At 55.8% G+C, this 21,166-nt stretch overlaps 1 protein-coding gene across 13 annotated transcripts in view; it reads left to right on the top strand.

The window, feature by feature from the left end:
* TLE3 (TLE family member 3, transcriptional corepressor) overlaps positions 1–21,166 on the top strand; it is a 36,931-nt gene that overhangs the window by 9,218 nt on the left and 6,547 nt on the right. For 4 of the 13 annotated variants that reach the window (XM_030281683.4, XM_030281684.4, XM_030281681.4 and 1 more), the window contains exons 6-16: positions 2,432–2,494; positions 2,680–2,784; positions 9,459–9,663; positions 11,440–11,456; positions 14,361–14,480; positions 15,215–15,265; positions 15,383–15,761; positions 16,883–17,064; positions 18,194–18,270; positions 18,383–18,632; positions 19,968–20,215. In XM_030281683.4, coding sequence (XP_030137543.4) covers positions 2,432–2,494; positions 2,680–2,784; positions 9,459–9,663; positions 11,440–11,456; positions 14,361–14,480; positions 15,215–15,265; positions 15,383–15,761; positions 16,883–17,064; positions 18,194–18,270; positions 18,383–18,632; positions 19,968–20,215 — 1,697 coding nt within the window. Of the gene's footprint in view, positions 1–2,431; positions 2,495–2,679; positions 2,785–9,458; positions 9,664–11,439; positions 11,457–14,360; positions 14,481–15,214; positions 15,266–15,382; positions 15,762–16,882; positions 17,080–18,193; positions 18,271–18,382; positions 18,633–19,967; positions 20,216–21,166 lie in introns of all 13 variants that reach the window. The other 9 variants (XM_030281693.4, XM_030281689.4, XM_030281690.4 and 6 more) reach the window with 9 other exon arrangements.

Raw genomic sequence — 21,166 nt, 5'->3', positions numbered from 1 at the left:
GAAAACCCCTGCTGGGGACAGGGACCACAGTGACAAAGTGTCCCTGCGGTGATGGGACACAGGAGTGGCTTCCCCCTGCCAGGGGGGGTTGGCAGGATACTGGGAAGGGGCTGGTGCCTGTGACTGCCCCGTTCCTGGAATGTCCAGAGCCACTTGGAGCAGCCTGGGCTCCTAGAAAGGTGCAGGGAGTGGAGCTGGGTGAGCTTTGAAGCCCTTCCAAGCAAACCATTCCAGGATTCCATGGTCCTCTGCTGGATCTGTACATCCAGGGCCAGGTGATCTGGTGACTGGGTGGCTGTGCCCAGGGTACCCGAGTCCGAGCTGTGGTCACTTCCAGCCGTCCCTGCCTTGGCACGCTGTGCCAGCACGTTCCCTGCCTCTGGAATTGCTAAGAAAAGCATCAGGTGTAACCCAATCACTGGAGAAGGTGGCCAGGAGTGTTCCTGTGCCCCTGCAGCCCGTGGGGAGCTCTGTGGGGAGCAGGACCCACAGCTCTGGGGTCTGTGGGGTCGTTCCCTCCACAGGGGTGGCTCCAGGATCAGGATTTTCCCGGTGTCTCCGTGCTGGTGGTGCTGCTGGGATGTTTGTGCAGCAGGAGCAGCGAGGGCTGAGCGTCCTTTGGGATTTTTCATCCAAATTGGGATCTTTGGGGATCTTCCCTGGGGTGCTCGAGAGCAGGTGGAGCTGAAAACCTGGAGGTGCTGGGGGGGAGCTCAGGGTGGGTTTGGGGTGATTTGGGGGGCTGAGGAGGCTGTGGCTGTCCCAGGAAGGACAGCTGTCCCAGGGCTCTCCTGTTAATCTCTTGTGTTGTTGATAAGGAGCTGCCGGGGCTGGCGGAAGGAATTTCGGGGTGTTTGATTCCCAGCCATTGTTGTGGCGCTGGATCCTCGTGTTTGATTTGGAGCTGGAGCTGTTTTCGTGTTTTCACAGCTGCCTTGGCCAGCAGCAGCAGGATTAACCCCTGGGAGCCGGGACATGGCTGTCCTGGGGGGTCATCCCTGAGAGGGACAGGGCTGGGAGCATCCCTGGGGTGGGACAGGGCCGGGATCATCCCTGGGGTGGGACAGGGCCATCCCAGTGGGATCATCCCTGAGAGGGACACGGCCATCCTACTGGGATCATCCCTGAGAGGGACACGGCCATCCCACTGGGATCATCCCTGAGAGGGACACGGCCATCCCACTGGGATCATCCCTGAAAGGGACACGGCCATCCCACTGGGGTCATCCCTGAGGGACACGGCCATCCCACCGGGATCATCCCTGGGATGGGACACGGCCATCCCACTGGGATCATCCCTGGAGAGGGACACGGCCATCCCACCAGGATCATCCCTGGGGTGGGACATGGCCATCCCACTGGGATCATCCCTGGGATAGGACACGGCCATCCCACTGGGAGCATCCCTGGGATAGGACACGGCCATCCCACCAGGAAAGGACAAGGAGATGAGACAGTGAGAGGAGATTTTGGAAAAGGAGCAGGGAGAGGAAATTTTGGGAAAGGACAGGGAGAGGAAATTTTGGGAAAGGACAGGGGGAGGAAATTTTGGGAAAGGACAAGGAGATGAGACAGGGAGAGGAGATTTTGGGAAAGGACAGGGAGAGGAAATTTTGGGAAAGGACAGGGAGAGGGAACAGTGCAGAGAGTTTGGGAGGGGACAGGAAGAGGGAACAGAGAGGGGATTTTGGGAAAGGACAGGGAGATGGGACAGAGAGAGGATTTTGGGAAGGGACAGGGAAGGTGATTTTTGGGGGGGACAGGGAGAGGGGGTTTTGGGAAAAGACAGGGACAGGAGATTTTGGGAAAGGGCAGGGAGAGGGGACAGGGAGAAGAACTGTGAGGGGATTTTGGGAAGGGACATGGAGAGGGAGCAAGGAGGGGATTTTGGGAAAGGACAGGGAGATGGGACAGAGAGGGGATTTTGGCGAAGGACAGGGAGAGGAAACAGTGAGGGGATTTTGGGAAAGGATAGGGAGATGGGACAGGATTTTGGAAAGGGGACAGAGAGGGGATTTTTGGGTGGAAACAGGAAGGGGATTTTGGGGGGGACAGAGAGGGGATTTTGGGGGGGATAGGGAGGGGATTTTGGGAGGGGGCAGAGAGGAAATTTGGGAGGGGACAGGGAGAGGAGATTTTGGGAAAGGACAGAGAGATGGGACAGGGACAGGATTTTGGAAAGGGGACAGAGAGGGGATTTTTGGGGGGGGACAGAAAGGAGATTTTGGGAAAGGACAGAAAGGGGATTTTTGGGGGACAGGGAGAGGAGATTTTGGGAAGGGACAGAAAGGGGATTTTTGGGGGACAGGGCGGGGATTTTGGGAAGGGACAGGGAGGGGACGCCGCGCTGCTGCCGGGAAGCCTCGTGCCAGCCCAGCCGTGGGAGGCTGCCGGGTGCTGACTGTTGCTTTTCCTTCTTCCCTTTTTTCAGACAGAAATCGCTAAAAGACTGAACACCATTTTAGCCCAGATCATGCCTTTTCTGTCACAAGAGGTAAGGACTTCTCCACACCCTCTTGAAGGGCCTGTGGCTCTCCCAGGGGTTTCCCCTCCCCAAAGGCAGTGCTGGGTCCCTGGTTGGGGTGGGGGATTTGGAAATGGGATTTAAATCCTGCCTGAGTGCAAAACAGGGCCCAAAAGGAGGGGGGCTGTGGCTGACCAGGCCCTGTGTCCCCACAGCACCAACAGCAGGTGGCCCAGGCTGTTGAACGTGCCAAGCAAGTGACAATGACGGAGTTGAATGCTATCATCGGGGTACGTGGACTTCCCAATCTGCCTCTCACCGTGTGTATTCCCCTTTTATTCCTATCATTTACCATATCCAGAGGCAACCCTGCGCTCAGGAGGGCACACAGGGCGGCTCCCAGTCCCCAGCCACCCCAAAACCCCAAAATTGCCCCAATCCCACAGCTCCTGGCTGTGCCAAAACTGCCTCAAAACCCCAAAACTGCCCCAATCCCACAGCTCCTGGCTGCCTCAAAACCCCCAAAATTGCCCCAAACCCCCAAAATTGCCCCAAACCCCCAAAATTGCCCCAATCCCACAGCTCCTGGCTGTCCAGAACCCCAAAACTGCCCCAAAACTCCAAAATTGCCCAAATCCCACAGTTCCTGGCTGTCCAAAACCCCAAAAATTGCCCCAATCCCACAGCTCCTGGCTGTCCAAAATCTCAAAATTGCCCCAAAACGCCAAAAACTGTCCCAATCCCACAGCTCCTGGCTGTCCAAAACCCCAAAATTGCCCAAATCCCACAGCTCCTGGCTGCCCCAAAACCCCCAAAACTGCCTCAATCCTTCAGCTCCTGGCTCTCCAAAACCCCAAAACTGCCACAGAACCTCAAAACTGCCTCAAAACCCCAAAACTGCCCCAATCCCACAGCTCCTGGCTGTCCAAAACTGCCCCAGAATCCCAAAATTGCCCCAATCCCACAGCTCCTGGCTGTCCAAAACCCCAAAATTGCCCCAATCCCACAGCTCCTGGCTGTCCAAAACCCCAAAACTGCCTCAATCTGACAGCTCCTGGCTGTCCCAAAACTGCCCCAAAACTCCAAAATTGCCCCAATCCCACAGCTCCTGGCTGCCCCAAAACTGCCTCAGAACCCCAAAATTGCCCCAATCCCACAGCTCCTGGCTGCCCCAAAACCCCAAAACTGCCCCAAAACCCCAAAACTGCCCCGAGCTGCCCCGCTCCGGCCCCAGCAGGGGCGCTGGTGGCTGTGGGATCCCGGTGGGATGTTCCCGGGGGGATTTGGGGTGGAGCCCCCCGCAGTCCCTGAGGCCAGGCTTGTCTCTGTCGGTGTGCCACGCGCTGTTGTCCCGTGCACTGTCCCCGTCCCGCACGGTTTGAGGGGTTCTGGTTGACAATTAACCATTTTAATCCTTTCTGTGATCGCTGTCACCGCCTTGATCCCGCAGCAAACCCCCGGAATTCCCAATCCGCATCCTGGGCGGGTGGCTCCAGAGCTCCTCTGGCTTTCTTTCCCGGAAAATACTCATTTAATAATTATTTTAATTTTTTTAATGACTATTTACACTTCTTAGGCTTCGAGGATCTTTATAATTCTCCGTGTCTAACTTGCTCTTTGTCCATTTTCCTGTGTTTTGTGGGAATTGTGCTCTGGGCTCCTGTGATTTTTGGGAATGAGGAAGCAGCCACATCCCTCCTGGTGGGGCTGGTGCCACTTTGGGAAGTGCCCCAGGAATGGGAGCAGAGTTTTGGGGGGCAGAGGATTTTTCCTTGATTCCATGGCAGGGGGGGATGGTGATTCCGTGACTTTTAGAGATGGTTCCAGGCTCATCCCAGAACGTGGGGCTGGTTTGGGTGAAGGATTTGAGCTCCTGCACCTGCTCTGGTGCCCACAAAGACACAAAATCCGAAGAATTTGGGGTTTTTTCCCCTCCCCTCTGTGCATGGAGTGGCTTGTTATTGTAGGGTGATTGATTCCATGGTCTCCTGTAATTTTTAGAGATGGTTCCAGGCTCCTCCCAGAGCGTGGGGCTGGTTTGGCTGGAGGATTTGAGCTCCTGTACCTGCCCTGGTGCCCACAAAGACACAAAATCGGAAGGATTTTGGGTTTTTTTCCTCCCCTGTGTGCATGGACTGGTTTGTTACTGTGAGGTGATTCCATGGCAGGAGAGGATGGTGATTCCATGGTCTCCCGTGGTTTTTAGAGATGGTTCTAGGCTCAGCATGGAGCTATTTTGGGTGGAGGATTTGTGCTCCTGCACCTGCTCTGCTGCCCAAAAAGACACAAAATCTGAAGGATTTGGGGTTTTTTTCCTCCCCTCTGTGCATGGACTGGTTTGTTACTGTGAGGTGATTCCATGGCAGGAGAGGATGGTGATTCCATGGTCTCCTGTAATTTTTAGAGATGGTTCCAGGCTCATCCCAGCGTGTGGGGCTGGTTTTGGGTGGCAGCCCCAGCCCAAATCCCCAAAAGCAGAGGATTTGGTGTTTTTCCCTGCCCTCAGCAGGTTGTTTCTGTAGGGTTGCCCACATGGACACGTCCCTGCCTTGCTTTGCTCAGCCCTGGCATGTCCCAGTGTCCCTGAGCTCCAGCCCTGGCTGTCCCCAGCCTGCCCCACCACCCCGGTGCAGGTGCTGCGACCCCCAAACCTCCCCTAAATGGTACAAAGCTCTTCTTTTGCCCCTTTTGAGGTCAAAAACTGTTAATTTTATGCATCTGGGCCATTGTCTGGCAGCTCCTGCGCTCGAGGCTGGGCTGCAACGGAGCCTTGATTTGGTTGTAGCCCTGGAAATGATTAAACCCCGTCGCTAAATTTAACGGCGGCGCTGAACCGAAGTGCTGAACCATTAAATCGGGAACAAAGGCACGGAGCGTGATGGACCTAATCCAATTAAAGCCACTCCAGCAGCAGACACTCCCTGCCAGCCTTCCTCCCAAATTTGGAACCTCTTCTGTGTCCCCATCTCCTCTGGGGCACCCTGGGAGCTCTGGGGCGCTGACCAGGGTTGGCTTTTTGGGATTTTTATCCCTCCCTCCCTCCCCAGCCTCCTGTTTTTGGGGGTTTTGGGGCCATCGCTCCCTGCCAGGGTCCTGCCAGCCTGGCTGGAGCTGGAATTCAGCTGGAGCCCCATCCTGAGGGGCTCAGGCACCCCACGATCCCGGGGTGCTGCTGCACATCCTTGGCCTGTGTGTGCCGCTTGTCCAGCGGGATTTGGGGTTCCCTGAAGCCCCCTCATCCCTGGAATGCTGCAGCGAGCCCTGTGCTGCAGGAACACAGGATTCCCAGCCTTGGGAGAAGGGATGGGAGGGGAGGGAAGGGCCATTTCCATCAGGGGACACCCGGGACAAGCAGGACCTCAGTGCCAGGTGGGGTTTGTGCCCCTCCTGGGAGTCTCCAGGACGTTGTTCCCGAGGGATGTGCGGGAAGGACGGCGCGCTGGGAACGTGGGAATTCTGCAGCTCCACCCCAGGATGATCTCCTTGGCTCTCCCTGCCACGGGAATGACCTGCCTGGGACTCGGCTGGAGCTCTGCTGCCCTGCTTTGGGATCCTGGCTGGCACTTTGGGACATCCCACACGGATTCTGCTCTGCACTGCCCGAGGGGAGGAAGCCAAACCCACCCGAGATGTTGCTGTGGGCCACCAGGGATGCTGCGTCCTGTCAGGGGCTGTTCCTGCAACTCTGAGCATGGATTTACCTGTTGGCAGCCAAAAACCAGGAGGAAAAATCCCATTTTTTTTCTTCTCTGCTGGAGCAGCTGCAGGTGCTGATTCTCCTCCTCCCCGTGGTGCTGCTGCTTTGCTCCTGGTGGGGCTGTGCTGTCCCCTGGGCTGTCCCAGGGTTGTAATTCCTGGGAATTGGAGCGCTGCTGTTCCACGAGGTCCCTTTTTTTTGGGGTGGAAAGCTGCTGGGATGAGCTGCAGCCTGCAGATGTTTCTGGAAGCTGGAGGTTGCTGAGGATAAAGCACTTGGATCCTGCTGTGTCCCAGGGATGGGCACCAATGGAGAGCTCCCAGGAGAGGGATGTGGGAATGCTTTGGAGGCGCTGGAAAACCACCTGGGCTGTTCTCTGGGATGAGGCCCTGCTACAATGGCCAGCCCTGCCTCTCCCCAGCTGGGTGGAAATCCTGTGAAATCGGGATTGGGAAGAGCCCCGAGGATCTGTTCCATTTGTTTTGGTGCCAGAGGATTGATCCTGGCTCAAGGACCGACCTTGTGCCCCTCACCCCCACCTCTGCTCCATGTCCTGCTTTGGGGACCCTCTGGAATGTCCATCCTGAGGATGCTTCCATCCTGCCTTTGGAGAACTCGGGGATTTATGGATTTCCTGCAGGCCTGGTGGCTTCTCCCTGTGGCTGCTGCAGCAGCTGGGACTTGGAGCTGCTTCCATGGATCTCCTGTGCCTGGGGCTGCACCTTCAGCCCTCAGCTCCCGCCTGGAATCTTCTTCTGCCTGGGGATTCCCTCTCCACCCCACAAGGATGAGCAAGCAGCTCTGGAAGGGGGTGGCTGACCCAGCCAGGGTCACCTTCTGCTGCCCAAAACGTGTCCTTCAGTCGGGAACGGGCCACAGCTGTTCCCCCAAAACTTGGGGACCTCATCCTGGAATCGTGGAATGCTTTGGGTCGGAAGGACCTTAAATCCCACCCAGTGCCACCCCTGCCATGGCAGGGACACCTCCCACTGTCCCAGGTGCTCCAAACCCCGGTGTCCAACCTGGCCTGGGACATGCCAGGGATCCAGGGGTGCCACAGCTGCGCTGGGAATTTCCTCGATGGAGCTTGGGGGAGCATGGACAGAGCCCTCCATTCCTGGGATGGTGTTTTGGGGGATCCCTCCATCCCCAGGGGTGTTGTTTTGGGGATCTCTCCATCCCCAGGCATGTTTGGGGGACCCCTCCATCCCCAGGGGTGTTGTTTTGGGGATCCCTCCCTCCCCAGGGGTGTTGTTTCGTGGTTTTTGGGGACCCCTCCATTCCCAGCCATGTTTTGGGGACCCCTCCATCCCTGGGGGTGTTGTTTTGGGGGTCCCTCCATCCCTGGGGGTGTTGTTTTGGGGACCCCTCCATCCCCAGGGGTGTGGTTTTGGGGGATCCCTCCATCTCCAGGCATGTTTTGAGGATCCCCTGGATTTTGGCTGTTTTTTGGCTGGATTTTGGCTGTTTTTTGGCCGGTTTTGTGCTGGATTTTGGCTGTTTTTTGGCCGGTTTTTAGCTGTTTTTTTTTCCTTCCCAGGTTGTGTTTGAAGCAGAGGATGTTGTCTGTTTTTTTCCCCTTTTTCCCCCGAGCTGCAGTTCAGCTTTTTCCAGCTCAGCTGGAGCAGACAGTGAATCTCCATGGCTGGGGATGGCTGGGATTCATTCCCAAAAAATCCCTGGGAGCAGCTGGATCGGGGGGTGACATCCAACCCCGTGGTGGGGATGGAGGATCCTGCAGGATTTATCCAGTGGGGGAAAGGTTTTGCTTTTTTCTTGTTCAGAAAATGTCTGTAAAGGAGGGGGTCAGGCTCTTCAGGCTCTCCTGCAGAGCTATTTAAAAAATTATTTAAAAATAATTTTAAAAAACATACAGAGCCTTACTCAACCTCCTTTGAGGTACAGCCTGATCTGCTCCCCGTTTCTGTTGATTTAAAATGCATTTTAGGGTTTGATGTGTTCTTTCTAGGGTTTGATATGTTCTGTCTAGGGTTTGATATGTTCTTTTTAGGGTTTGATATGTTCTTTCTGGGGTTTTTAGGGTTTGATATGTTCTGTCTAGGGTTTTTAGGGTTTGATATGTTCTTTTTAGGGTTTTTAGGGTTTGATATGTTCTTTTTAGGGTTTTTAGGGTTTGATGTGTTCCTTCTAGGGTTTTTAGGGTTTGATGTGTTCTTTTTAGGGTTTTTAGGGTTTGATATGTTCTGTCTAGGGTTTTTAGGGTTTGATGTGTTCTTTCTGGGGTTTTTAGGGTTGATCTGTTCTTTCTAGGGTTTTTAGGGTTTGATGTGTTCTTTCTGGGGTTTTTAGGGTTTGATGTGTTCTTTCTGGGGTTTTTAGGGTTTGATGTGTTCTTTCTAGGGTTTGATATGTTCTTTCTAGGGTTTGATATGTTCTTTCTAGGGTTTGATATGTTCTTTCTGGGGATTTTGGGGTTTGATGTGTTCTGTCTAGGGTTTTTAGGGTTTGGTGTGTTCTTTCTGGGGTTTTTAGGGTTTGATATGTTCTTTTTAGGGTTTTTAGGGTTTGATGTGTTCTTTCTGGGGTTTTTAGGGTTTGATGTGTTCTTTTTAGGGTTTGATATGTTCTTTCTAGGGATTTTGGGGTTTGATATGTTCTTTCTAGAGTTTTTAGGGTTTGATGTGTTCTTTGTGGGGTTTTTAGGGTTTGATATGTGCTACTTTTCAATCCATCCTTTCCAACAGTGGGGATGGAGGATCCTGCAGGATTTATCCAGTGGGGGGTTACATCCATCCATCCCTGTGGTTGGAATGGAGGATCCTGTAGGATTTATCCTGCAGGATTTATCCAGTGGGGGGTTACATACATCCAGCCCCATGGCAGGGATGGAGGATCCTGTAGGATTTATCCTGCAGGATTTACCCAGTGGGGGGTTACATCCAGCCCCATGGCAGGGATTTAGGATCCTGCAGGATTTATCCAGTGCCAGGGATGTACCCGCTGGTGTCAGGCAGGGCTGGAAGCAGCAGCATCCTGGGATGGGACTGGGACATTGTGTGGAATTTTCCCGTCCCTGTGAATCACCTGGAAGCTGCTCCTGAGCAAAGAGCAGAACTTCCCTGTGCTGATCTGGCCGGGAGGAATCCCTCCTCTGCCCCATTTCCCTGCTGCCTTTCTGCCTCCCACCATCCTTGGGCTGTATTCCATCCCAAACTAACCAATCCTCAGGGAATGTCGGATTATCCGGGGAAGGAGCCGACCCCTCGGTGCTGCTCTGGGGCTCCTCAGAGCGTGTCCCTCTCTCCCTGTGTGCCCTGACAGCCGCTCTCGTTGCAGCAGCAGCAGCTGCAGGCGCAGCACCTCTCGCACGCCGCCCACGGGCCCCCGGTGCAGCTGCCCCCGCACCCCTCGGGGCTGCAGCCCCCCGGCATCGCCCCCGGCACCGCTGCCAGCTCGGGGCTGCTGGCGCTGGGCGCGCTGGGCAGCCAGGCTCACCTGGCCCTCAAGGACGAGAAGAACCACCACGACCTGGACCACCGAGGTGAGAGGGGCTGCGGCTGCTGGGCAGGGGGAGGAGGGTTAGAAACCGCACCGGGGTGATGCTGGCTGTCCAAAACCCCAAAACTGTCCAAATCCTACAGCTCCTGGCTGTCCAAAACCCCAAAATTGCCCCAATCCCACAGCTCCTGGCTGCCCCAAAACTCCAAAATTGCCCCAATCCTACAGCTTCTGGCTGTCCAAAACCCCAAAAGTGTCCCAATCCCACAGCTCCTGGCTGTCCAAAACCCCAAAATTGCCCCAATCCCACAGCTCTTGGTTGTGCCAAAACTGCCCCAAAACTCCAAAATTGCCCCAATCCCACAGCTCCTGGCTGTCCCAAAACTGCCCCAAAACTGCCCCAATCCCACAGCTCCTGGCTGCCTCAAAACCCCAAAATTGCCCAAATCCCACAGCTCCTGGCTGTCCAAAACTGTCCCAAAATTGCCCCAATCCCACAGCTCCTGGCTGTCCAAAATCCCAAAACTGCCCCAAAACCCCAAAATTACCCCAATCTCACAGCTCCTGGCTGTCCAAAATCCCAAAACTGCCCCAAAACCCCAAAACTGCCTCAAAACCCCCAAATTGCCCCAATCCCACAGCTCCTGGCTGTCCAAAACCCCAAAACAGCCCCAAAACCCCAAAAATTGCCCCAATCCCACAGCTCCTGGCTGTTCAAAACCCCAAAACTGTCCCAAAACCCCAAAAACTGCCCCAATCCCACAGCTCCTGGCTGTTCAAACCCCCAAAACTGCCCCAAAACCCCCAAACTGCCTCAAAACCCCAAAATTGCCCCAATCCCACAGCTCCTGGCTGTCCAAAATTGTTTTGTAGGGTAGTGTGTGGGGCTCTGCCCCTAGTGGGATGTTATAAACATTATCTATTAGAAACTACGTGTTTTATATTTATAATAACGTGCTAATATTTATTATCTATGTTGAATAGTGTGTCTTTAGCTTAAACTAACAGAAAAATGCCAAAACACCACAGTGAAACATGGAGGGCATGAAGAAGGAGGAAAAGGACAAGACACACTTAATTTTTTCTGTTTTGTCTCTTTTGAACCCCTAATTTAGAAACTTAAAATTTTACTTTTGCACCTGTGCCACACTTAATTATTACTGATATCAAACACTCAGAGCTGGTAATTCATCCTGTAGGATTGAAAACTCTTTTCCATGGCCAGAGATCACAGCCAGTGTCTCTGGGGGCTCTGTCCAGGGGGGTTCTGACCCCTGCAGGGTCCCAGAGGGAAGCTCTGGGTTCCCACATCCACTCTCCCGTTGGCAGAGAGTTCCCACAGCTCCTCTGAGCTGTTGGGCTCTGCTGGAGGATTTGGGGTGGGAAAAAAGCAGTGAGACAAAACCGTTGGTAGCAATGCTCCTGCTCAGTTCCTTCTCCTGGAGCGTGGAGTCAGCTTGCCAGAGATTTCCAGGGAAAAGGGACAATTTGGGTACAAAGAAGGGCTGAGGCACCTCTGGGGTGTGGAGCTGTGCCCCAGGACACACACCTGGAGCTGCTGCCATTCCCTTTGGGTCCAGCTGGGTTTGGCCCAATAAATCCCACGGACAAAAGGGGCAGGAATGGGATGGGAGAGATGGATGGATGGAGATTCTAAAGCTGGAGAGAGCCCAGACAGGGTTTGAGGTTTAAGGGTTTGAGTTAAGAGCACGAGGAGGTTGTGGGTTTGTTTTTCTGGTTTAAGACTTATCCTAACTTGCTTTATTTTCCTGTCTCTGTTTTGGCTGTGCCCTCCCCTCTGCCCTGGCATCTCCTGAAGAGCGAGACTCAAGTGCAGTAAGTCCCTTTCCTTCCTTTTGCTCCCACTTTTTGGTGGCTGCAGGGCTGAGTTTGATTTATCCCTTAAAATCCCACCTGGTGCCTGGGAGCTGCAGGGCTGCTTTTGGCACAGGGCTGATTAAATAATAAAACCAGGCAATAAAATCCCTCATCCTGCCTGGAAGAGCTGTGCTGGGATGAGCTGGAGTCACCTTCTCCGTGGTGGTGGTTTGGAAATTGGATTGAAATCCCTTTGCTTGTGGCAGAAGCTCAGGAAATTCCATCATTTTTGGCTGGGTGGACGTGGTCAGACCCAGAACCCCTGGGTGGTCAGGGAAGCTTGGGATCATCCCCCGTTATCTGGGATTTGGGGTTGGTTATTTCTCTGTGGTGAGCAGCACTTGGAAGCTCCTAACCAGGGAAATCCCTGGAATTTGGAGACAGCTCAAAGGCTGCCCTTGGGATGGATTCCCTGGGAGCAGGGGTGGAGAGAGGACAGGGAGGGTGGCAGGGCCAGCTCGGGGCTGCCCCACTCGTGGGATGGGGCTGAGCCAACACTTCCCTGCCCGGGGTTCAGGAAAATGGGACAGGAACAGGAGCTGCTCCCTGGGAAGGGCTGGGAAAGGTGGGAAGGGGCAGCACAGGGGGGACTGCAGGTGTCCAGCACGGCCTGGGTGTGTCCCCAAGATCTCAGTGCTGGTGACAAGGTGGGGCTGGATGTGTCCCCAAGATCTCAGAGCTGGTGACAAGGTGGGGCTGGATGTGTCCCCAAGATCTCAGTGCTGGTGACAAGGTGGGGCTGGATGTGTCCCCAGCTCTCAGTGAGGGTGACAAGGTGGTGCTGGCTCCAGGTACAGCCTGGATGTGTCCCCAAGATCTCGGTGCTGGTGACAAGGTGGGGCTGGCTCCAGGTACAGCCTGGATGCGTCCCCAAGATCTCAGTGCTGCCTCCAGGCACGGGCTGGATGTGTCCCCAGCTCTCAGTGCTGGTGACAAGGTGGGGCTGGCTCCAGGAACGGGCTGGATGTGTCCCCAAGATCTCAGTGCTGGCTCCAGGTACAGCCTGGATGTGTCCCCAGCTCTGGGTGCTGGTGACAAGGTGGGGCTGGATGTGTCCCCAGCTCTGGGTGCTGGTGACAAGGTGGGGCTGGATGTGTCCCCAGCTCTGGGTGCTGGTGACAAGGTGGGGCTGGCTCAGGCCATCCCGGAGCTCTTTCCCCAGCCGGCATTCCGTGTGGAAGGCTGCCAGGACACAGCAGCCCGGCGGAGCTGCGGCTTGGCAGCGATTTCCTGCCAGCCCCGAGCCCACAAACGGCCCTTTGGAGAGCGGGAAGGGAAGTGCCGAGCGAGGGGGGAGAGGCAGAGGGGAATTGGGCATCATTAACCCGCTCCTGGGGCGGGCAGGGGGCCGGCCCAGCCGGGCAGCTTCCCAATCCATAAACTGCGAGCCGGGGTATTCCCCGTGGAGGTTTAATGCCTGCGATAATCAGCGTTAGTCATTCATATTTTCCCCAGCCTTTGCCTGTGCAATAAAAAATATTTAGTTGCTTGGCGGCGGGCCAGGAGCGGGGCTGAATGGATCGATGCCTCTAAATGCCTGACATGATTCTCTGGGAGCTGCGAGGGTTTTCAGCATGACTGCCTGGGAAGAAAGAGCTCCGTGTTAGCCAAAGCTGCTTAGCGGGGACCGAGCGGAAACATGAACGGCTTTGGGTCTGCCTTTCAGCCGGGCTGGGGGAGAGGGGATGGATCCATCCCTGTGGAGAGAGCGGGGATGGATCCATCCCTATGGAGAGAGAGGGGATGGATCCATCCCTATGGAGAGAGAGAGAGGGGATGGATCCATCCCTATGGAGAGAGAGCGGAGATGGATCCATCCCTATGGAGAGAGAGCGGGGATGGATCCATCCCTATGGAGAGAGAGAGGGGATGGATCCATCCCTATGGAGAGAGAGCGGGGATGGATCCATCCCTATGGAGAGAGAGCGGGGATGGATCCATCCCTATGGAGAGAGAGCGGGGATGGATCCATCCCTATGGAGAGAGAGTGACCGGGGATGGATCCATCCCTATGGAGAGAGAGAACGGGGATGGATCCATCCCTGGGGAGAGAGAGAGCGGGGATGGATCCATCCCTATGGAGAGAGAGAGCGGGGATGGATCCATCCCTATGGAGAGAGAGAGCGGGGATGGATCCATCCCTATGGAGAGAGAGAGCGGGGATGGATCCATCCCTATGGAGAGAGAGAGCGGGGATGGATCCTGCTGCTCCCAGGGAATGACGAGAGGGAGCAGGGATGGATCCATCCTTGGGGAGAGAGCAGGGATGGATCCTGCTGCTGCCAGGGAATGTGCAGGGGGATGCGGGATTGGGGCCAGGCATCCTCCTGGCTGTGCTGCCGTGTTTGCCTCCAGCATTTCCCAGGAATGCCGGCCTCTCCTGGGCTCTGCTGTTTGGGCAGAGTGGCCCCTGTGCCCTGGCACTCCTGGTGGTGTGGGTTTTCCAGGACATTTTGTGGATGTCCTTTAGCTCCAGGGCCGGGATGCAGCTGCTCCTGCTGGCTGAGGCTCCCAGCTGTGCCAGAGGGCTCTGGAGCTCTCCTGGGAATGCCAGCGAGTCCTGGGCTTTGCTGCTTGAGGCCAGGACGGAATTCCCAGTGAGCCGCGCCGTGCCGTGGGCGCTGGGCTCGGTCATTCCTGGCCGTGTGGTCTTTCCCAGATGTTTCCATAAACAACCTCCTCCTGCATTTCCGTGGACATCCTCACAGCATTCCCAGCGAGGCTGATGCTGATTTCTCCCTGGATCCTGGGACACACGGGGTGGCCTGGGGCTCTCATCCCTGCCGGGGCCGGGCTGTGCGTGTCCCCTGGGATCTGCCATTCCCTTCTGCTCCCCCTTCCAAGCTTCTCCCATCCCCACAGAACAATTCCGTGTCCCCCTCGGAGAGCCTGCGGGCCAGCGAGAAGCACCGGAGCTCCACGGATTACAGCCTGGACTCCAAGAAGCGGAAAGCGGAGGAGAAGGACAGCATGAGCCGATATGTGAGTGACAGTGACACTTCCAAGGCCACCGTAATCCGTGTCCCCAAGTGCCACATCCACTCCCCTGGCTGGCTGCAGCCCTGCCCTGGGCAGCCCCATTTCCTTTTCCTTTTCCAGCCCCTTTTCCATTTCCCGTTTCCTTTTCCCAAGCACCTTTTCCATGAAAGAACTTGCCCTGATCTCCAGCCCCCAGTGCCCTGCTGCTGCTGGGGGTGGTTTGGTTCCTCGGGGGGCTGTTCCCCCCTCCCCAGTTTTTGGAGCTCTCTGTGATAGTAAAAGGGTTTTTAAATCATGGGATTCAGGGTTAACAGGAAAAATAAGCTTAGTAGGCCTTGGAAAGATAAATACCTTTAGCACATGGAGAAATAGTACTGTACTATGTAGCTGGTACGTGATAATTGATATAATTGTTAGATGGGACAGCTGTTTAATAATTAAATATAATTACTGTTTAATCAGAAAGAATAATCATGTGAAACTGTGGTCATGGACCTAAGAAAGATCACGATAAACTCATGTCAATGTATACAATAGAACAATGCAAGTTTAATAATTAATGTGTAAGTTATATAACGATAGAGTATAAAATAAGTTCAGCTCTAAAGCCGTGTTGGAGTCAGATTTGGGTTGGTACCCAGAGCTCTCAGTAAAAGCACCTGCAGATAATCATATCTGTGATTATTTGTGTTCCTGAGCGCTGACACCTGTGGGGTGTGACACGTTTTGTGTTCCAGGACAGCGATGGTGACAAGAGCGACGACCTGGTGGTGGATGTCTCCAATGAGGTGAGCTGTGGGATTGGGACGTGGGAAGCGATTCTTTGGGGACCAGCCTGGAGGGGAGGCAGGAGGGAACCCTTCCTTCCCGCTGTGGGAATTCCACAACGCTTTCCTGTCCCTCAGGACCCCGCCACGCCCCGGGTGAGCCCGGCCCACTCCCCGCCGGAGAACGGGCTGGACAAAGCCCGCGGGCTGAAGAAGGGCGACGCTCCCAACAGCCCGGCCTCGGTGGCCTCCTCCAGCAGCACTCCCTCCTCCAAGACCAAGGACCTGGGCCACGTACGTCCCTCCTGGAGCTCCCTGGGGCGGGCAGGGCGGCGTGTCCCTGCAGCTGGAGCTCATCCCTCCTTCCCCATCCCTTCTCTCCAGAACGACAAATCCTCCACGCCCGGCCTCAAGTCCAACACTCCGACGCCCAGGAACGACGCTCCCACGCCGGGCACCAGCAGCACCCCGGGGCTGCGGCCCATGCCAGGCAAACCCAGCGGCATGGATCCCCTGGGTGGGTACCCGTGGTGTCCCCAGCACAGCTTCAGCTCATCCCTGTTGGTGGGGAGCAGGAGCTTTGGGGGGATTGCGTTTTTGGGGGACCTAATCCGGGTCTGGACAGCTGATGGGGTGAGGAGGGAGGTCTGGTCATGGAGTGAGCGGGGTTGGGATGAGGGGACGCAGCCTCAAGCTGTGCCAGGAGAAGTTCATGTCGGACATCAGGAGGAAATTTCTTCTTGTAAAGCATGCTCAGGCCTTGGCAGGGGTTGCCCAGGGAGAGGTGGTGGTGACCCCATCCCTGGAGGTGTCCAGGGAATCCCTGGCTGTGGCACTCGGTGCTTTGGGCCAGGGGTTGGACTCTGCGGTGTTGGGTTTTTCCATGGTCATGCTTTGCTCTGCACCTGCCTGTGTTCCCCCAGCCCTGCTGGTATTTCAGCTGGTGTCCCCCAAGCCACGTCAGTGTCCCCCAATTCCCCACCCGTGTCCCCGCGAATTCCCCTCCAATGTCCGCCCGAGTTCCCTGCCCGTGTCCCCCCGAATTCCCCGCCCGTGTCCCACTCCCCGCCCATGTCCCCCCAGTTCCCCGCCCGTGTCCCCCCCAAATTCCCCTCCCGTGTCCTCCCCGCTCCCCGCCCGTGTCCCCTTCAGTTCCCCGCCCGTGTCCTCCCCGCTCCCCGCCCGTGTCCCCCCAAATTCTCCACCCATGTCCCCCCCAGTTCCCCGCCCATGTCCCTCCCGAGTTCCCCGTCCGTGTCCCCCCGAATTCCCCGCCTGTGTCCCCCTGAATTCCCCGCCCGTGTCCCACTCCCCGCCCGTGTCCCCCCCCAGTTCCGCACAAGTGTCTCCCCGAATTCCCCACCCATGCCCCGCTCCCCGCCTGTGTCCCCCCCAGTTCCACACAAGTGTCGCCCTGAATTCCCTGCCCGTGTCCCCGTGAATTCCCCCCCCATGTCCCACTCCCCACCCATGCCCCGCTCCCCCCCGTGCCCATCCCTGCCCGTGTCCCCATGAATTCCCCGCCCGTGTCCCCCCCAGTTCCCTGCCTGTGTCCCACTCCCCACCCGTGTCCCCCCAAATTCCCCACCCATGTCCCGCTCCCCCCGTGCCGGTGTCTGACGCTCCCCGCTCCCGCAGCCTCGGCCCTGCGCACGCCCATCTCCATCGCGGGCTCCTACGCGGCGCCCTTCGCCATGATGGGGCACCACGAGATGAACGGGTCCCTGACCAGCCCCGGCGCCTACGCGGGGCTGCACAACCTCCCGCCGCAGATGAGCGCGGCCGCCGCCGCCGCCGCCGCCTACGGCCGGTCGCCAATGGTGAGCTTTGGAGCTGTACGTAGCACTTTTAGCTCCTTTCTCCCCGGGGGGAGGCCTGGGAGGTCGGGGTTCCTCCTCAAAGCCGCCCGTGATTCGGGTGGGAGGGTGGGCACGGGGGTGGGTCTCGGTGGGGTGACGTGCGCGTGCCAGCGGGTTGGGGTGTCTCCTTCCCGTCCCTCGCCCCGTTCCTCGACCCTCTTCCCGTTCCTTTCACTAAACTCCTGGTTTGAGGCAGAACGAGGAATCAAACACGGCCATTAAGGCAGAGATTGGGGTGTCTGCCACTAAAGCAGAAATTGGGGTTTCTGCCATTAAAGCAGAAATTGGGGGTTCTGCTATTAAAGGAGACATTGGGGTTTCTGCCATTTAAGCAGACATTGGGGTTTCTGCCACTGAAGTTTGGGGTTTCTGTCATTAAGGCAAACATTGGGGTTTCTGCCATCAAAGTTTTGGAGTTTCTGCCATTTAAGCAGAGATTGGGGTTTCTGCCATTTAAGCAGACATTGGGGTTTCTGCCATTAAGGCAAACATTGGGGTTTCTGCCATCAAAGTTTGGGGTGTCTGCCATTTAAGCAGAGATTGGGGTTTCTGCCATCAAAGTTTGGGGTTTCTGCCATCAAAGTTTGGGGTTTCTGCCATCAAAGTTTGGGGTTTCTGCCATCAAAGTTTGGAGTTTCTGCCATTTAGGCAGATATTGGAGTTTCTGCCATTAAAGCAGAAATTGGGGGTTCTGCCATTTAAGTAGACATTGGGGTTTCTGCCATCAAAGTTTAGGGTTTCTGCCATTTAAGCAGAGATTGGGGTTTCTGCCATCAAAGTTTGGAGTTTCTGCCATTTAAGCAGAAATTGGGGTTTCTGCCACTAAAGGAGACATTGGGGTTTCTGCCCTTGGGGTGCTGGGCACGACAAGGCTGATCCCATCCCTGGGGGCTTGGTAACCACACGGGGAGAGGGAGCGTGTCCCACCTGCTTGCTGCAGACCCTGGTTGCTTGGCTGGTTCCCCTTCCTGTCAGGGGGAAACTCCAATTCTCTTGGAGCAGCAGGGGACAGGAGGAGCTGCCCAGGGGTCACGGATGGGGAGCTGTGCGCCATTCCCAGCCTCACCCATGTCTCTGCATCTCTTGGCAGGTCGGGTTTGACCCTCACCCGCCCATGCGAGCCCCGGGCCTGCCCTCCAGCCTGGCGTCCATCCCTGGAGGCAAACCGTAAGCCCCGCTCGGGTTTCTGTGGGAGGGAGACATGGGAGGCCTGGACACGGCGTGTGGGACTCCCCACGAGCCCCATCCCGGGAGCTGAGCCCCCTCCCCACCCCGGCAGGGCCTACTCGTTCCACGTGAGCGCGGACGGGCAGATGCAGCCGGTGCCGTTCCCGCACGACGCGCTGGCGGGGCCCGGCATCCCGCGGCACGCGCGGCAGATCAACACGCTGAGCCACGGCGAGGTGGTGTGCGCCGTCACCATCAGCAACCCCACACGCCACGTCTACACCGGCGGCAAGGGCTGCGTCAAGATCTGGGACATCAGCCAGCCCGGCAGCAAGAGCCCCATCTCCCAGCTGGACTGCCTGGTGAGGGAGGGCTGCTGCTGGCCCCAGGGCTGGCCCCTGCCCGCGCCCGGCTCCGCTGGTCGTCATCTTCCCGTGACCATCAGCCTCTCCTCCCTCTTCTCCCATGTTTGCCTTTCCTCCTCTTCCCCCCTTAATGTCCTCTTGCTCTTCCCCGTTACCAGCTCTGTCTTCCATTGCTTTTTCCTCTTGCCATCACCTCTCTTTTCCCCATTTAAATTTCCCTTTTCCTCTTTCCCCATCCATGTACCCTTTCCTCTTTTCTCACCCTGTTGCCCTCTTCTCCCATGATGGTCCCTTTTCCTCTTCCCCCATGGTGCTCCCTTTTCCTCTTTCCCCCATCAACGTCCCTTTTCCTCTTGTCCCAACAATGTCCCTTTTCCTCTTCCCCCATGATCGTCCCTTTTCCTCTTCCCCCCACCAGCATCCCTTTTCCTCTTCTCCCATCAATGTCCCTTTTCGTCTTGTCCCACCAACGTCCCTTTTCCTCTTCCCTCCATCTTCATCCCTTTTCCTCTTTCCCCCACCAATGTCCCTTTTCCTCTTCCTCCCATCAGTGTCCCTTCTCTTCCCCCATCAATGTCCCTTTTCCTCTTCCCTCCATGAACGTCCCTTTTCCTCTTCCCCCATTAATGTCCCTTTTTCTCCTCTCCCTATCCACGTCTCTTCTCCTTTTCTCCCCATCAATGTCCCTTTTCCTCTTCCCCCCATCAACATTCCTCTTTCCCCTACCAACGTCCCTTTTCCTCTTTTCCCATCAATGTCCCTTTTCCTCTTTTCCCATCAATGTCCCTTTTCCACTTCCCCCATTAATGTCCCTTTTCCTCTTCCGCCATTAATGTCCCCTTTCCTCTTCCCCCATTAATGTCCATTTTTCTCTTCTCCCTATCCATGTCTCTTCTCCTTTTCTCCCCATCAACGTCCCTTTTCCTCTTTCTCCCATCTTCATCCCTTTTCCTCTTTTCTCCATCTTCATCCCTTTTCCTCTTTTCTCCATCTTCATCCCTTTTCCTCTTTTCTCCATCTTCATCCCTTTTCCTCTTTTCTCCATCTTCATCCCTTTTCCTCTTTTCTCCATCTTCATCCCTTTTCCTCTTTTCTCCATCTTCATCCCTTTTCCTCTTTCCCCCATCTACATCCCTATTCCTCTTCCTCCCATCCATGTCCCTCTTCCTCTCCTCCCATGATGATCTCTTTTCCTCTCCATCTTCACCCCTTTTCCTCCTCCCTCCATCAACATTGCTTTTCCCCCATCAATGTCCCTATTCTTCTTCTCCCTCCCCTTTCCCTCCCCTCCCCGGTCCCCGATCCGTGGCTGAGGGTGCCGTGTGTCCCCAGAACAGGGATAACTACATCCGCTCCTGCAAGCTGCTGCCGGACGGGCGCACGCTGATCGTGGGGGGCGAGGCCAGCACGCTGACCATCTGGGACCTGGCGTCGCCCACGCCGCGCATCAAGGCCGAGCTCACCTCCTCGGCGCCCGCCTGCTACGCGCTGGCCATCAGCCCCGACGCCAAGGTGTGCTTCTCGTGCTGCAGCGACGGCAACATCGCCGTCTGGGACCTGCACAACCAGACCCTGGTCAGGTGAGGCCTCCTGCTGCTCCTGCTGCTCGGGGCTGCTGGCCCGGGGGGGACCTCAGGGGTTGGTTTTGTCCCAGCGCCTTCCTCTCTGCCTTCTGTCCCTGTTGCTTTTCCTTCTCCCCCCACTGCATCCCTTTTCTTCTTCCCCCACTGCATCCCTTTTCCTCTTCCCCAAAAGCATCCCTTCTCTTTTTGTCAGTGTTCCTTTTCCTCTTCCCCCACAACGTCCCTTTTCTTCTCCTTTTGTCAGTGTTCCTTTTCCCCTTTTCCCTTTCCCCCACAATGTCCCTTTTCCTCTTCCCCCACAGCATCCCTTCTCCTTTTGTCAGCATTTCTTTTTCCCTTCTCCTCTTCCCCCACAATGTCGCTTTTCTTCTCCTTTTGTCAGTGTTCCTTTTCCCCTTTTCCATTTCCCCCCACAACGTCCTTTTTCTTCTCCTTTTGTCAGTGTTCCTTTTCCCCTTTTCCCCCACAATGTCCCTTTTCCTCTTTCCCCACAGCATCCCTTCTCTTTTTGTCAGTGTTCCTTTTCCCTTTCCCCCACAATGTCCCTTTTCCTCTTCCCCCACAATGTCCCTTTTCTTCTCCTTTTGTCAGTGTTCCTTTTTCCCCTTTTCCCTTTCCCCCCACAATGTCCCTTTTCTTCTCTTTTTGTCAGTGTTCCTTTTCCCTTTCCCCCACAACATCCCTTCTCCTTTTGTCAGTGTTCCTTTTCCTCTCTCCCCACAACATCCTTTTCCTTCTCCTTTTGTCAGTGTTCCTTTTCTTCTTCCCCACAATGTCTCTTTTCTTCTCCTTTTATCAATGTTCCTTTTCCCTTTCCCCTGCCACATCCCTTTTCTTCTCCTTTTGTCAGCATTCCTTTTCCCTTTCTCCCACAATGTCCCTTTTCTTCCCCTTTTGTCACTGTTCCTGTTCCTTTTGTCAGTGTCCCTTTTCCTCTTCTTTTTATCA

This window comes from Taeniopygia guttata, chromosome 10 (genome assembly GCF_048771995.1).
Source record: "Taeniopygia guttata chromosome 10, bTaeGut7.mat, whole genome shotgun sequence".
NCBI classification, from domain to species: Eukaryota; Metazoa; Chordata; class Aves; order Passeriformes; family Estrildidae; genus Taeniopygia; species Taeniopygia guttata.
The sequence above is the reverse complement of the archived record's forward strand: the minus strand, read 5'-3'. Positions and strand labels throughout refer to the sequence as shown.